The sequence below is a fragment of the Ipomoea nil genome, unplaced genomic scaffold, assembly GCF_001879475.1.
Source record: "Ipomoea nil cultivar Tokyo-kokei standard unplaced genomic scaffold, Asagao_1.1 scaffold0140, whole genome shotgun sequence".
NCBI classification, from domain to species: domain Eukaryota; kingdom Viridiplantae; phylum Streptophyta; class Magnoliopsida; order Solanales; family Convolvulaceae; genus Ipomoea; species Ipomoea nil.
The window spans coordinates 85,900-103,275 of record NW_017616568.1 but is presented as its reverse complement, the minus strand read 5'-3'; the positions used below and the strand labels follow the sequence as shown (position 1 = coordinate 103,275).

The window sequence follows — 17,376 nt, the reverse complement described above, 5'->3', positions numbered from 1 at the left end:
TAGCATTGCTGAAGCCGAATACATTGCAGCTGGCAGCTGCTGTGCACAGATATTATGGATGATCCATCAGTTAAAAGATTATGGAGTAACAGCACGAGAAGTGCAAATTAAGTGTGACAATACAAGTGCAATTGCAATCACGCACAATCCTGTTTTGCACTCTCGCACAAAACATATTGACATCAAATATCACTTTATTCGTGATCATGTTGAGAAGAAGAACATATCTCTCGTATATGTTAACAATGATGATCAATTGGCAGATATACTCACGAAACCACTATGTGATAATAGATTTGCTACACTTCGACATGAAATTGGAATGATTGAGCTGACATAACTCGATGGCGTGTTAAGAAATCTAAAAGACCAGAGATTCCTGAAAAGATTCCATAAAGCATATCTCGGGAAGCCAAAAAGGCAGCAACTTATCCATTATGTCACGCAATAAATCTCGAGCTATATAAACGGACAAGGGATGGTACAATGAACTCACCCTAACCTTTTATTCTAATTAATTCTGTTTGAATAATCTGTGATTGCAGGTATGAGCACAGAAAATGAAGCAAAAATGATAATCACAGAGAAGAAACAAGAAGAAACTGAAATCTTTCATGATCCCCTTGAAGACGAGGGCATCCTAAACAAATTTCTAGCAAGCTCACAATATCTGCAAAATCTCCTTCGTGATCCAACGAAACACGAATCACATGAATCATTTCACTCGGTTGGCAACACCATAGGTTATGCCAATGTGGACAGTGTGCTAGAAAGGAGTGACAGTTTGGACTACTCACCATCAAGCACTCCTCCAAAAATGCCCTCCCCTCTCAGATCCACAGCTAGCAGCAAGAAGAAAAAGACCTAACGAATCATCTTAGGTCACTTTGATAAATTGTGGTTATGTTTGTCTTAAATAAATTTCGTGTTTCTATGGTCTAAGTTTATTATTGATATCCTATGTCTCGAATTTTCTTATTGCGTCTTTAACACGAAACCTAGCACTGTGTTCCAAAATCTTTTGAACATATCTGCACGCAACCTTTGCACCTATAAATCAGAACCTCCTTCAACGAACTTTACTCACAAATCTAGTATTTTAGTGAGTAACATTTGCAGGTATGGATAAGGGCAAAGGAAAGATGGACGAAGCCGAGAAACGAGCTATTCGGCGTGATCACCATCTTCTGGAAGCAAGCAAACTCACAAACGCCACAATCATGAAACTAGTAGAAGATGGTGATAGGGTCAACAATATCTCTTATCTGGTCAAAGATGGAATTATTACATATGCACCATTTCGTAAAGTTTCAATTCTGATAATGAATGCATAAGCTCCCATCTGAAACGACAACTATCTTTTATCTACACGCTTTGGAATCTAAACTCTGACCTTGGAATCATCACCTTCTTGAAAATATCTGGTCAAGGTCCTTTACTAAATTAATGGTCACTTGAAGAAATTTATGGCTATTAATTACAGCATTGAATGCTGCATGCAGTTTCTCATCAACACCTCTGCTCATCGTGACTATAAAAAGAGGACCTATCCTTCTCTATTCTACCATCTCAATCTCCAACATGTATCCTAAAAAGTCATTCACCAGAGGAGATTCTCAAAAGCAAAGAGAAATTGCTAGGAAAATCAGGGAAGAGCAAGGAGACCTCTACCCTGGGAATAGTCTTCAAGCTCCTTTAGAAGTCTCTTCTGACAACGAATCATCTCAGTATGATGAAATGGCGGCCTACATTGTTGAAGAACCTGAAGAAACTCCCCCAGTAGAAGATCCTCCAAAAGAGGAAATCCCTACTGATCTGCCCAACAAATACATTGACAAAGACTACTCTAATTATCTAAAGGAACAACCTAAGACTGAGCCAAACTCGAACGAAGATGGACCTGCTTCGTCTTCTGATTCCAATTTCCTGAGGACTGGGAAGTTGTACAAAAAGATGCGGGGTGAACTTAAGAAGCCAAAAGCCGAGCCAAGTGAGATTGAGAAAGAAGGAAGAAAGAGAAATTAATCTAAGTTTTTATATTTCCTATCTTGTATCAATCTTCCCTTCTAAGAAATAATATTATTTCGGTTTTTAATGGTTCTTACCCGAGTTTACATAAGTGCTGAATGAAACTTTATTTGTTTTGTTTGCATTCACGAATCTCGTTCCTAAATGAATATCTCTGGCAACGCCTTTTGATAGACTCATCTTCTATAAGAAGGAAACTCTTGTGCGAAATAGAATCAGTCATCTCACAATCCATCTTGTTCGGAGCTCTATCTATCGTTATGGACAAAGGAAAGAAAATGTGTTTTCCAAACAAGGATCTAACAAAGAAAGTTCGTTTTGCAATCGATCCATCTCATGAACCCCACAATTCTCCAAAAGAAGGATCATCCTCTGGGGAAGGATTCGCCAAAGTCTCAAGCCCCTCTCGGTTTTACACTCTTGTGGAACTAGCACCTTAGCTCAAAACTGAGGAGAAATACACAGCACTATACGTTGCAGCTCAAGCAAGAGTCAAGGCTGAAATGGATGCCATGGAAAAGATAGGACTCTCCAGGGATGCTATGGGAATTGATCACGAGAATATCGTGGATGAAATGTTCGCTCTCAAGATCATCAGGAAGGAAAATGCTGAAAATGCCCGAAAGAAGAGGAATGACGAAGAATGAAAGCTCGTGCAGTTTGAATCACGAGAGATGCCGTCAAGTGTCTAATATCTATGTTTCGTGTAACAATCATCTCTCGGGCTGTGTCATGTACTTTCGTTGTATGTTTTGTTTGAGTTCACGAAACTTTATTTGTTTCTTGAACTCGTCTCTTCATATGAAGTAAAATATGTTGTGTTTCGGATGTGAAGCGTGTTCAAGAAGATACAACTTATCTAGCTCATCTGAACCGTTAATGCACATTCTCAGTGGGCATCATGTGGCCGAGAAAACCGGTCCACTACCCCATGATCTCTGTCAGATTGATCTGACCCGCATTTAATGCACATACGGGTACTCAAGTAGTTTTCTCTCTCCTCTTTAATGAGGAATGATCGAAATTGATCTGCAATTGATCTTATCAGATTTTTATCATCAGATCAGTTACCCTTTTAGTGGAATTGGAACCGATTGAATTTCGAAATTCAAACCAGCCACAATTCACATGGGTCACCCGTTTTTCCCCATACCCTAGAACCTCGTCAACCCTACATAAACAAGCCTTATACCATCTTTTATCTTTTCCCCTCATCTTCACTCTCAAATCCATCCTCTCACCAAAATCATCTCCATCTTCTCTCAAATGGCTAAGAAATCCAAAACCACACTCTCTGATGTCGAACCTGAAGAACCATCCACAATGGAGATACCCACCTTCCCAACAGACGATGTTAACTTCATTGAATCGCGGACTGACTTCATAGTTGGTGGAAGTATGTGGGATACACATGGGTTTTTAGAATATGTCATCGACAGAAGCTTCGGTGATAAAGTTATCGCTCTTCTACAAGAAACTGGTGTGTACAGGTTTGCAGTTCATCTCTATACGTTTTGGTTTCCCACAGATGTTACTCAGTTCTATCTGAAAGCAAGTGTGTCTGCGGATGGACTCACCATATCTTCAAGGGTCAACCAAGCGGATGTGACAATCACATCGGAGGACATTCGAGCAGCATATGATTTTCCTCAGCGAGATGAGTCATACAAGCCAAACTTCGCCTTCTACCATTATGATCAGAATGACTTCTACCGTTTCATCAAGAACAAGCAGGCTCCTGTGTAATCACATGGCCCTTAAAGAAGAAATGGTTCCGCCTGGACTATGAGTTCACAGTAGATATCTTCAACAAAATCGTAGAGCACAAGACGCCGGGCACAGACGACGTAACAAAGGATAAGTTAAAAATGCTGCACACATTTCTCAATGAACACAAGGTGGATTGGTCAAAGGTCATCTTCAACAATCTTATCCATGTCATCACATATCAAAGAACATCCCCTGGCGATATTTCAAAGAAGATGGGGTTCGGATTTATGGTAAGCCATCTCCTTACTACAAAGAATGTCCCTCTCAAAGGAGGAAGACGACCTGGCCAGAAGGCATGCCACATGAAGTACAAACCCACGGATTATGACAAGCAAAAAGCTCTGGAATTAGAGATACCTTTGGAATTGGTCAAATCTCAACGCAAGACCAAAAAGGCGAAAGATTCAGAAGAAGACCAACCAAAGCCCAAACGGAGGAAGACAGAAAAGAGTTCGTCTCACATAAAGACGAAAGAGAAACCTAAAGAGCAACCAATATCTACACCAAAGACTGCACCAGAGCCTCTAGCCGGAAAACCTACCCAAACACCACCTGTTCCATCCAAGAATCCAGTAGTTGTGGAGGATTCTTTTGATGATGATGATAATCTCATTCTATCCAATCTCGGGCAAAGATCAACAGGACGATTCCGCTCTCCTGTAAAAGAAAAACCTGTTCCCCCTCCTTCGTCAAAGTTGGATGAAGAGACGAAAGAAATATCTTCCCAGAAAGAAGATAAGACGAAAGAAGTATCTTCTCAGGGGGAAGATAAGACGAAAGAAGCTCCTTCACAGAAGGACGAAAAGACGAAGACAAAAGAAGCATCTTCAAAGAAGAAAGCAAAGGCGAAAGACGCATCGTCAAAGGGGGAAGCAAAGTCGAAATCTTCCAAGAAAAGAAAGCACAGATCTTCCTCAGATGCAAGCTCTCCAAAATGCCTCCAACCACAAGAACCCATTTCAGCAAAGCGAATATCCCCATGTTTGACACAAGAACCTGCTGTTATGGAAACGAAAGTCAATCACTTAAGTCTCCCACAAGAACTTGGCTTGCCAGAAGAGACGAGAGAAGTGATTGCCAACCCGATTGCTGCTGCTGTTCTTCCCACCGAAAGTTCCCTCCCACAAGAACCTACCCTTGCAGAGCAGGTACCGAATATTCTAACACAAGAACCTGCATCGGTAGTTGAGGACGAAAAAGTGATCTATGAAAAGGCTGTTGACCCAAAAACTGTTGTGACACTACCAGAAGCTGCACCAATCCCTCCATCAAGAGATCAACTGCTTCGAGAATCTATGGAGAATGATTACAATAGGGTCATGCAATGGCAAAAGTGGCGCACATCTCCAATAGATACTCTCCTTGACACAGCTGAAGCAATGAAGGAAGAAGAAAAATTGCCTTGGAGTGGATCGGCACGAAAGATGTATATGAAGCACTGCGTCTTGAGACAATTCGACGAGTGTATTCATATAAAGTGACCAATCACACTCTCAGGAAAGATAAAGCACCCATCTGCATCGAGCTTAACAAGCCTCCTTTGGATCCAGCCTTCGTTGAAGAAATGAAGGAACTTCGATATGCAATGCTCTTATCTAAAATCAAGACTGACTTATAGTAATCACACCAGAATGATCCAAATTGCGATGTCAGTGGATCAAAGGACGACAATGGCAGAGAAATTGATGAAGAAATTGTCTCTGATGAGAATGAAGGATCTGATGAAAGTAAGGAAGAAGAAAAGGAAGACGAAGAAGATGAAGATGCTGATGATGAAGATAATGGCGCTGATGATGATGATGACGATGATAATAATGATGATGATGACAACAATAAGGGTAATCCGGAATATGACAGTGAATCTCCTCTCTTAATCAATGATGATCCCTTACCCGAAAGAACCTCATCTCAACATTCATCCTCAAAAAGTGATAACAAACAGGAAGCATCACTTCAGCCTGAAGACTCAATGCCAACTCGACTTGGAGTTCCTCATGATGAAGAAATTTCAAATGCACCCATTGAGGACTTATCTCGTGCTATCGTCCTCCACATTGATCACATGGACGAAACTCCAATCAAGCGAGAAGATGCTACAATTCGTGAGGGAAATCTGGATGCCTCACCTATTTTGATCAGCTCAGCTAGTGGTGGCAAAAAGGAAGCACCACCTTGAGAGGAACCAATGGAAACTTCGCCCACAAACATCGAAGTCGATTCTCCACTAATGTCTCCACGAAGCGTCATGAACCTAATGATGGGCACGGTTCATACAGCCGAAGTTATTCACAAAGAATATATGTCCCTTCGCCACAAAGATTCCCAAACCTTGGAAGAACTGTCTAAAAAGGTTGATCAACTTATGGATGCTCAAGCTCAATCTCGTCCTCCACCTAAAGCTCAACCACAACCACAATCGTCAGCTCAACCAAGACGGTCTTTTAAAGCTCAGTTGGCGAAAGAACTCAATGAGTTTCAAACTGCTGTGAACAAGGTGGCCCGACAACAGCATGAACTAAAGCACTCTCATTTCAGTCTCAAAGAGAGAGTTGATTTAGCATGCACGAAGATTGAAACTGCACATGATAACTCATATCAGATGGGCGAATATTTGCACCAAATTCTGGGATATGTGCAAGACGTCTTGATTGCTATTAGCAATCTGTCTCCTCCAGCTCCTACTACGTGTGCTGATGATGCCAAAAAGGGGGAAAAGAGGAATCCTGATGATAAGGATGATGATCATCATAAGGATACACAACGAGACTCTGATAGAAGAAGCATAAAATCTCTGCCTCCACCTCCAGCCTTCAAGTCTCGTGATCCTCCAGTTTCCAAGTCTCGTGATCACCAACCTTCTCAATCAAGACATCACTCATCTCGTGATCATCAACCGTCACAATCCCAACATCACTCTATCAAGCCTCGCCAATCTCTCGGTTCTGAATCCAAATACATATTCAGCGGTGTTTCTAAGAGACAAAGGACAAACCTCAGACAAAGGCTTATGAAAAATAGAACAGTACCAATGGACGGTGTGGGAAATTTTGTGGATTTTAAGCCTTATGAAGAAGGAAGAGGAAAACATTTTGAAGGATGCAATGTTCGTGTGTGGATGAAGACAAAAGATAACCATACAAGGCAATACCACATAAGCTCTCAAAATGAAAGGATCAAGAGAAATAACAGAGTGCTATGGGATAAGCATGAAAAGGCAGCTCTAGAAAGAGAGCGTGAACTTCGGGAAAGAGAACGGGTAAAGGAGCTAATCAAAGATGTCACGAAAGTAACCAAGAATTCTGAACCTGGAGTCATCTACAATGCAGCTTTTAAAGTTCATGCCGAATTTGGAAAAAGCTACACAGAAGGGATGCAATCCTTCGAACTGATTTCGTGGTGGAAATTAGGCATTGTAGAAGGAGAAAACATTCTCAAGGCTTACAACAACTACATAAGCCTCAACATCAAAGGAAAATATGAAGACCTAGTCAAAACAAATCCAATCAAGGTTTTCAGAGAACGTATCAATGAAGAGATTGATTGCGACAGAATGCTCAATGAACAAAGAGAAAGAGACATTCGTGAATACAAGGAGGCCAAGCTGCAGAAGGAGAAACTATTACAAATGTAAGATACTTTACATTCTGCTCTCCTTAAACTTTTTGTAAGTGCTGTTATCCATATATGAATTCTTCGTTGTTACAACTTTCGTGTCCTCTGTCTAAGTTACTTGTCAGTGTCTTGTTAATAATCTGTATTATTAGAAATGACTTGTAAACTCTCGATAATGGCTGTTTTGAAATAAAGAATCCTTTATGGGACATTTACTAGCCTTATGAGAAGAGTATAGGTTTTGGCATCATCAAAAAGAGGGAAATTGTTAGGAACACTTGTATTAGGATTTTGATGATACCAATGTAACTTAGAATGTAGACCCCTAACTTTCGTTATTTCCATCGCTACATTCGTTCTAGACGAAAAATGCCATAACTCATCCTGTAATTCGTGTTAAGTTAGACAAACACACGAAAAACGAGTTATGTTCTTTAGTTAGGTCTGCCAAAGCGAAAAGAGACATAGAGCACGAGATCAGAGGCTTCGACAACGAAAGACACCCTCAGGTTATCAACCATCTCAACAAGATAGTTATCTTTATGACGATTCATCAAGACACTCATTCTCTTCTATACAAGAAGAATGTCTCTACTGTCTGGGTTGATTAATCTTCATGAGGACAAAAGGACCTTAAAGTGTGGGACACATATACCTAGGAGCATTAAATGAAGCTGTACTATATTTCAGAAGCTAAAGGACAAAAAACCCCAAGGTTGTTCATGTCCACAACGGCTGCATGGTACAAACCGCATTAACGGAGCATTTATTGCGCCAAGCTCCCCGGTCCTTACCCACTGGACAATAGGTTTGAAATTTCATCTCCCTCCAACGGATGAAATTTTCCACATCGATAAATACCCACCTTCATCAACTTAGAAGGTGCTGGTTCTTTTCACTCAATTATTACTCTCAAGCAAAAGCTCTTGTATAAGCTCATCCTCTTACCAAGCTTTTGCGAACCAGTTTTCAAGGCGTGAAGATCTTTTAAAGAAATTCATCAATCTTCATCTTCCACCTTGAAGAAGTCTTGCTTTTTGTATGAAGCAGTCATCCATACTCAGTCAAGACTTCACCGTGTTGGAGAAATCAGAAAATACTTTCTACCAACCTCAACTCTGAAGAAGACGTTGATAGAGGCGGAGTAAACTCGCGAAGTTGAAAAACCTTCAGGAAGCTGTCCGGCTTAGTGATCAAGGAAGTTTCTGTGTGTATTTGTACTAACGAGTGATAGTGCAACCCTTCCATAAGTTGTGGAAGAAGAGTGGAGTAGGCAAAGTTGGCCGAACCACTATAAAAACTCTCGTATCTCTATCTTTGTACTTTCGTGCTTTACTTTTCAAGCATTGCATCATCATTCGTCTAAACCAAAAGTAACCTCACAACTTCAAACTGTGCAAAGCAACTAAAACCTATTTAATTTATCCGCTGCGTTACAACCCCGAGAGGTGGATATTTGCCGAAAATTGAAGAGAGTCTATTCACCCCCCCCCCCTCTAGATTCTCGCTCTAACCCTACCGGGACCAACAACTGGTCCTACCCTTTTAAAGTCCAGGTGTAATTGTATTTATGATCAACAACTTTGTACTTAGGTCGCGCATGTCTGACAGTAATGTAAGAACAATTTTGTCTGATAAAAAAAATAATAGTATAATATTTGTAAAGCAATGTACAATTGTACCATTATAAAAATACATACAAAAAATATTAATACCATAACGACCTAAATCATACCAATAATGCAAAAATATAATCGAAATATTAAGTTTTGTTCTGATCTAAATAATCAAAAGAAGATTAATTAAAGGAAAAAAAAAAAAAAAAACTTAACCTAAATTTGTTTTTTTTTTTAATGTATAAAAATCAAATGATTTTTAAAGTTCTTGATTTATAATCTTTGATGCTTAACTTTGAATGTTATGTATTTTGTCGGACTAATTATTTTACCAAAGTTTATGTCAAATTCTATATTATTTATATTTTTAATTCATTTTAACATATTCGTAGTATATGTTTAACAATTATTCCAACTCTAATTATGATGGGGTTCGAAGCTAAGACCTTTCTTATATAAATTAATGAGTAAGTTAAAAATAATAAATAGTTAACGGAATATTCCGCTACTAAAGTTTATACTAACGGAATTTAGGTTTTTTAAGGGAAGAAAATAATACAATAGAGGGTAAATAAGGAAAATCATTAAAAAAAATACTAAAATCAAAATAATATGAACCATTCATTTTAAGAAACAATAATACCGACATTTTTCTGTTCCAGTTAAGGGCCTAACATTATTGGCTCTTATTAGAATTGTATATGTATTGTAGATTGAATTGTAAAATTAAGCTTATGAAATTCAAAAATCTCAAATTAAACACTTTAACCCAAAAAATCGTGTAATTAACACTTTTTTTTTTTTACATTTTTTTACCACTTATCCTTCAATTAATGCCACATCATAGTATGATAATACATTTTCTTAAAAACAAACGTTATAACTCATTTTAAATAATTAAAAAATTAACAAAATATATGACGTCGGTTAGTTTTATAACCGACGTCGTATAGTATATCTATTTTTTGTTAAAATTAATGTTACGACGCCGGTTCGTTAAAGAACCGACGTCGTAACCCTTTTTTTAAAAAGAAAGAAATTAGTATATATACGACGTCAATTTTCGTATAACCGACATCATATATTAAATGTATAAATTTTTTTAATTCAGGCTACAACGTCGGTTCGTCATCGAACCAACATCGTACATGTTCTTCTTTATATATATATATATATATTAATACTATACGACGTCGGTTCGGTGAAGTACATACGTCGTATAGCTATCTCAAAAAAAATGTCCGTTCTCTAAAACCTAGAACGCATTCCCCTCATTCTTCACTTGAAACAGAAAAAGAAAAAAAAAAGAAAAAATAAATAAAAAGCCTCCACCGCCACTGCTTCTTCTTCATCTTCCCAACCTCCACTCTTTTTTAACGCCTCCACGCCACCACCGTCGCCACCTTTGTTTCGGTCGTTTCTTGCCGCCTCCAATCGTTGCCGCAGCTCTTCCACTCGGCCACCACATTGTTATACATTTTTAAAATATTGTTTTAATTTTTGAATTTTTATGAGTTAAAAATCATTTTTAATATATTTTGAATTATTTATCAACAAATATAATTCATAGGTCTTGTAACTTAGTTGGTTAGAGTGTGGTTCTTATGAGCTAAAAGTTGTGGGTTCAAGTCCCATTAAGACCAGTTCAAAAAAAAAAAAAACATACTTTGGAATTTATTATATTTATTTTAATTTTAATGTTGTTTAAAGGACAATATTAAGTAAGAATATTGATTCCCCTATATTATATGTTTGGCTTTGTTATTGGTTAAATGTATTAACATGTACATTGTATATTTACTCTCTTGTACAGTTACACCTTTTTTTTTCTTTTTTCTTTTTTTCGTGTGGGGGGATAAAGTCAAGTAAATCATTTAATTATATTGAATTGTAAAATTTAAGCTCATGAAATTCAAAAATCTCAAATAAGACACTTTAACTCAAAGCATTGTGTAATCAACACTTTTTTTTTTTTTTAAAAAAAAAAACATTTTTTTTACCACTTATCCTTCAAATAATGCCATATCATTGTATGATAGTGCTCATTTTGCTTTGTTTAAGAAGTTTGTGCAAATGACCTTGTGGTCTTGTGGTAGGAAGTGACTCTTCTAAATGGAGGTAACGGATTTGATCCTCAATGGGAGTGGTATTGACTCTTTGTGCTTCAGTGGTTTTATAAAGTAGATGTTAAAAAAAAATTAGTAATGAAAATAGTGAAAATATATTGCATAACTAAATAGGCGATAATTTGATAAACATTGATTACATTTTTTAAAAGAGATCTATTTGAAATTGTTTGTAAAGAGAAATTATATGAAAATATAAAAAGTATCATCACTACAACAGAAATCACCTACAATGGTTGTTTTTTTTTTTTTTTTTTTTTTTTTTTTTTTACAAAATCGACGTAAAAATATTAAATAAATTTATAATTTTATTAAAAATGATTTTAACGTCAATTTTTCTTAAAAACCAACATTATAACTCATTTTAAATAATAATAAAAAACAAAATATACGACGTCGGTTTGTTTTATAACCGACGTCGTATAGTACATCTATTTTTTTTATAATTTTTAAATTAATGTTACGACGTCGGTTCGTTAAAGAACCGAAGTCGTAACCTTAAAAAAAAATTAATATCTATACGACGTCGGGACGTTGTATAGTATACATGTTTATTTTTTAAAAAAAATTCAGGTTAGGACGACGTCGTAGCATTTTTGTTTAACAAAAAAGAAGAAGAAATTAGTAGATATACGACGTCAGTTTTCTTATAACCGACATCGTATATTAAATGTATAATTTTTTTTTTAATTCAGGCTACGACGTCGGTTCGTCATTGAACCAACGTCACGTCGTACATGTTTTTTTTTATATATATAAAAAATTAATACTATATGATGTCTGTTCGGTGAAGTACCTACGTCGTATAGCTATCTTAAAAAAAAATTCTATTTCCTAAAACCTAGCACGCATTCCCCTCATTCTTCACTTGAAAAAAAAAAAAAAAAAAAAAAAACCCTCCCCCGCCACTCCTTTTTCTTTTCCAACGCTTCCATGCCATCGCCGCCTTTGTTTCGGTTGTTTCCTGCCACCTCCAGTCGTCGCCGCCGCTCGGCCACCACATTGTAAGATTTATACATTTTTAAAATATTTTTTTAATTTTTTGAATTTTTATGAGTTAAAAATCATTTTAAATATATTTTGAATTATTTATCAACAAATATAATTCATAGGTCTTGTAACTCAGTTGGTCTTATGAGTCGAAAGTTATGAGCCCCACCAATACTAATTCAAAAAAACATAATTTGAATTTTTTTTTATATTTTAATTTTAATGTTGTTTAAAGGACATGTCCTTTAAACAATATTAAAATTAAAATTAAGTTAGAATATTGATTCCCCTATATTATATGTTTGGCTTTGTTATTGGTTGAATGTATTAACATGTACATTGTATATTTATTCTCTTGTACAGTTACACCTTTTTCTTTTTAAAGTCAAGTAAATCATCTAACTATATTGAAAATTAAGCTCATGAAATTCAAAAATCTCAAATCATCTATATATATTGTTGTTCTACTAAGAACCATCTCCAGAAATAAGAGAAAATTTTACAGAATAAGATAACGACGGAGTTTCCCCATTAATTAAGTTGTTATAAAGTAGAGACGACACCACTGCATACATATTACGATCAACTTTTAAATTTTAAGAGCATAATTGCGTAATGCGGGGGTCTTCAACAACGTTTGGTCTTCAGCAGCGGACATCATGACGAAAGCCACTGCCGAGGCCAAGGATGCCCAACATATTCTCATGAAGCATGCTGGTCGTATGATGGCGAAACAGATTTGGGTCCATTGGCACCCGCCTCTAGCTGCAACGATGAAGCTCAACACGGAGGGTGCGAAAAAAAGCCTCATCTGGACTCGCTAGCGCGGGGCCATCTTGCGCGACCATCGGGGCACATGTAAAGCGGGGTTTACGGCAAAGATTGGTTATACTAACAGCTTTGTAGCCGAATTATGGGGTCTTCGACAAGGCCTCAATCTGGCAAAAGTTTCTGGTGTGACCAATCTTATCGCGGAGGTGGACTCTGTTGCTATTGTTCAGGTTCTCAACAAAGACGACGTTGGTTCATCATCAGAGACCGACCGCAAATTATGCCATGGAATCGTGTTCACCGAGAATGGTGAACACAAGGCAAAACGACGTCGTTTTTAGGCAAAAAAAAAAAAAAATCGCGGATGTGGAGTTAACGGCGCGCGTTTGATCAAATTATGAATTTTCTGTTATGAGATTATGAATTTTATGAAAATTCATAATCTCATAACAGAAAATTCATAATCGCATAACAGAAAATTCATAATCTCACAACTGAAAATTCATAATCTCATAACAGAAAATTCATAATCTTATAACAGAAAATTCATAATCTCATGGTTCCAAAGTGAATGTGTAGGCATGGTTCCAAAGTGAATGTGCAGGCATGGATTCATAATTTATGAATGTCCGTGATTTCGGACGGGAATATGTAGGCATGGTTCCAAAGTGAATGTGCAGGCATGAATTCATAATTTATGAATGTCCGAAATTATGAATGTAATGAAAATTTATAATCTCATAACAGAAAATTCATAATCGCATAACAGAAAATTCATAATCTCATAACTGAAAATTCATAATCTCATAACAGAAAATTCATAATCTTATAACAGAAAATTCATAATCTCATGGTTCCAAAGTGAATGTGTAGGCATGGTTCCAAAGTGAATGTGCAGGCATGGATTCATAATTTATGAATGTCCGTGATTTCGGACGGGAATGTGTAGACATGGTTCCAAAGTAAATGTGCAGGCATGAATTCATAATTTATGAATGTCCGAAATCTTTGTTCACCTCAAATTAAAGTGAAACCGCAAAATGTGAAAATAAAGAAGAAAAGTCACGCAATTAATTAATTAAAAAAAAAAAAAAAAAAAAAAAAAAAAAGAAGAAGATAACGATGTACTAACACCGTTGGAACCGTGTTCACCGTTCCATGACATAACGTCTGGAGACCGACACTCTGGTCTTAGATTGCAAATCTCTTATGGCTTCTTTCTCAGTCTGCGAGCTCGTTCACATCCTTTAGGAAGACAATCAGTGTGCAAATTTTCTTGCAAATTTGGGGCAACACTCACCCTGGGGCACCTCAATTCTTACTCAGCCTCCAGATGAGCTCGACCGGTTATTGGCTCGTGACATGAATAATGTGGCCACAACTAGAATTTGTTAATTCTCTCCGGGCCTTAGGCCCCTTCCATCTACAAAAAAAAATAAAAAAATAAAAAAAAAAATCAGTATAATTAGATGACATATTTGACATTTTGACCCTTATCTCCATTTTTTATTTTTTTTTGAAATTTTACGTTTCTTCCTCATTCAATATATTAACTATTTATATTGCATTTATCTTCTTATTTTTCTCATTGGATAATTATTTAATCATGCAATGCATGATATTTGCCTAATATTTAAATAAATTAAAAGTTAAACAGGTGTGCATTAAATGGAAGAAAAGTAATTAAAGGTTGTATATTATGCATTTATACATAGTGATTTACATGCATAGAATAACAATAATATAACACGTTCTACACCAATTTTTACCATAGTACAATATTGGATTTATTATATTATCTCCGCTCAAGAATACGAGAGACTCTTCACAACAATACTACTAGCTTATGGGATGAATGGTTAATACCATTTACTCAACAACCATGCACAAATTGAACTAGTTTGAACTCGCGCATTGAGTTAGCACTTCAAAGAGGAGTCTTATGAATAATAGTGTCAAGTGATCTTTTGAGAATTAAAAGGTCAAATTGATCAATCATGCACTGCTAGTTGAAGATGCTTTGAATATTAACTCACATATCCACCCCTCAAAAATGGATAAAAAGGCATATATTCTTTTGCATATATGGGAATGTCAAAATGGGAAATCAAGATATGGAATTGAAGAACATGTAATGGTGACTAGTCTAATCCACTTCTGGTTGAGGCTATGTATAAATAGAGCTTGTGAATAACAAGAGATTGTACCAATTGAATGTAATAGGAAGAGAGGCATTGCATGAAGAGAAAAGTGTTGTTACGTAGCCAATGATATTGTCTATGAATATGTCTAATAGAACAAGTCCAATCCAGCCTATTTAATCTCTAATAACTTTGAGGAAATGATAATGAGGATCCTTTGCATAATCTCATTGAACGTAAACATTACATTTTTGTTTGCCAGCATCCTTTTTATACTTGTCTTTTTGGCATTATTAGATATGTAATGGTGTTCATGAACATCTATTTCTCAGATATTCCTTTTTTTAATAGGTTGGTGTGGTGTAGTGGTTATCACGTCAGTCTTACACACTGAAGGTCCCCAGTTCAATCCTGGGCATCAACATTTATCTTTCTGCAGAGTTGCTTAGTTTTTATCATGGGCATCTACTTTTATCTTTTGTAGAGCTCTTTCCGTGTCATTATATCATCATCTATTTCTCAGAGATTCTTTTAACTAATAGGTTGGTGTGGTGTAGTGGTTATCATGTTAGTTTTACACACTACAGGTCCTTAGTTCCATCCTGGGTATCAACATTTAACTTATGCAGATTTCCTTTGCAGTTTTTATCATGGGCATCAACGTTTATCTTTTGTAGAGCTCCTTCCGTGTCACTTTATGCAGTCTATTGGCCTTTTTGAATCTTGATTCGTGCAATTAGCTATCTATTATCTTTTTTTATTAACTCTCTATTAACCGTTTTGATTAGAACCGATCACTTAATGTTCTTGGTTAAGGTTGACCATTGGCTTTCTTCTTCCATTTCAGAGCTTATTTTTCTCAAGTAGTTGGTGTGGTGTAGTGGTTATCACATTAGTCTTACACACTAAAGGTCGCCAGTTCAATCATGGGCATCAATCAACATTATATTTGTATTCTGCAGATTTCCTTCCCATTTTATGTCATGGGCATCAACGTTTATCTTCTGCAGAGCTCCTTCCATGTCATTGTATCAACTCATTTTAACGATGGAAGTTTGTTTGATTTTTAGAGATAACTCCAACTGACTTTTTGCAGAATTTTTTCTATTGGCCTTCTTGAATCTTGATTCGTGCAATTAGCTATCTATTATCTTTTTTGATTAACTCTCTATTAACTGTTTTGATTAGAACCGATCACTTAATGTTCTTGGTTAAGGTTGACCTTTGGCTTTCTTCTTCCATTTCAAGGCTTGTTCTTCTTAACTAGTTGGTGTGGTGTAGTGGTTATCATGTAAGTCTTACACACTGAAGGTCCCCAATTCAATCATGGGCATCAACAGTCTCATGAGAAAATGGTGTCTCACTGTAACTTTAGTCTCGTTTGTCATTTTTGGGGAAGGAGAATTTTGTTCTATTTTTTAAGGTGTACTGCACCAAGACACTAAAATTGCGGCAAGCATTATTGGAACCGTTGGAAGAAAAAAAACAAATAATAATCAAAAAATAAGATTATTATTTTCTGGAAAACAAGGGAAGGAAAGATGGAGAATTTGGCTAGTGTTTGGTGTTGGGTTTTTGCAAGAGTCAAGCGATCACTCTTTCTTTAAAACCTTATTTGCCACCTCCCAAAAGTGCTAGGAGCTTCGTGGCCGAGGCATCCCAGGATAAAACTTGCTTGTGATCAAAAGTTTGAGCACTCAAACAAGGAATCCGGCAAACAAGACACGGTTTTGAACACAATATGGCTAAAGAAAGAGTAGAAGCAGAGAGTTTTTGAGGTTAAAAGATGAATTTTCTAGTTCAATTTTTTCTGTGTGTGAATCTCTACTGCCTCTACCCTCTCTTATATATGGGTGGTGGATTTAAATAGCTTTTAATTAGGCACTTAAGGGCACCCCTCCAAATTCCTGTAACAGCAACCATCAACATGGGTTTCAATTCAAAATTAAAAATTGGAATTAACTCAAAGAATTAATTCCGTAACAGTAGAGTTGAACACCCAATGGTCACAAAACAGGACAGGTTCGTGCAGGTCAAAACTTCCAGTTTTGACCCCAGGCCGAAACTGGAAGTTTCGGCCATGGGTCCCCAGTCTCGGCCTAGGAGGCCGAGACCAAAGTTTCGGCCCAAGGCCGAAACTGCCTGTTCGGTCACGTGTAGTTTCGGTCATAAGGCCCCAGGTCGAGACCACAACATATCCTCCAGTGGCGTGTTGGAAAAATGATACCGAACCTTGGCATAACTTAGCCCGCAAGGCCAGCCAATTTTCGGACGACACTCGTGCCCGCACACACGAGCTCGGGGCTTGAATCAAGCCTTTCG

At 36.9% G+C, this 17,376-nt stretch overlaps 1 protein-coding gene and 2 non-coding genes across 3 annotated transcripts; all 3 read left to right on the top strand.

Moving 5' to 3' along the window:
* Positions 1 to 3,896: 3,896 nt before the first annotated feature.
* On the top strand, positions 3,897 to 5,974 carry LOC109170086 (glutamic acid-rich protein-like). Its single transcript, XM_019319070.1, has 2 exons — positions 3,897 to 5,275; positions 5,452 to 5,974. Exons 1-2 carry the CDS (start codon positions 3,897 to 3,899, stop codon positions 5,972 to 5,974), a joined length of 1,902 nt encoding a protein of 633 aa, XP_019174615.1.
* A 9,431-nt stretch (positions 5,975 to 15,405) lies between these two features.
* On the top strand, positions 15,406 to 15,478 carry TRNAV-UAC. Its single transcript has one exon. It is a non-coding gene; the product is annotated as a tRNA-Val (tRNA).
* Positions 15,479 to 15,596: 118 nt separating this feature from the next.
* On the top strand, positions 15,597 to 15,669 carry TRNAV-UAC. The gene has a single exon. It is a non-coding gene; the product is annotated as a tRNA-Val (tRNA).
* Positions 15,670 to 17,376: the final 1,707 nt, after the last annotated feature.

Coding starts and splice junctions, on each gene's coding strand:
- LOC109170086 (XM_019319070.1), top strand. CDS start 3,897: ATGCTGCACACATTTCTCAATGAACACAAGGTGGATTGGTCAAAGGTC. Junction 5,276..5,451: donor GACGAGTGTATTCATATAAA/GTGACCAATCAC, acceptor TTGCGATGTCAG/TGGATCAAAGGACGACAATG.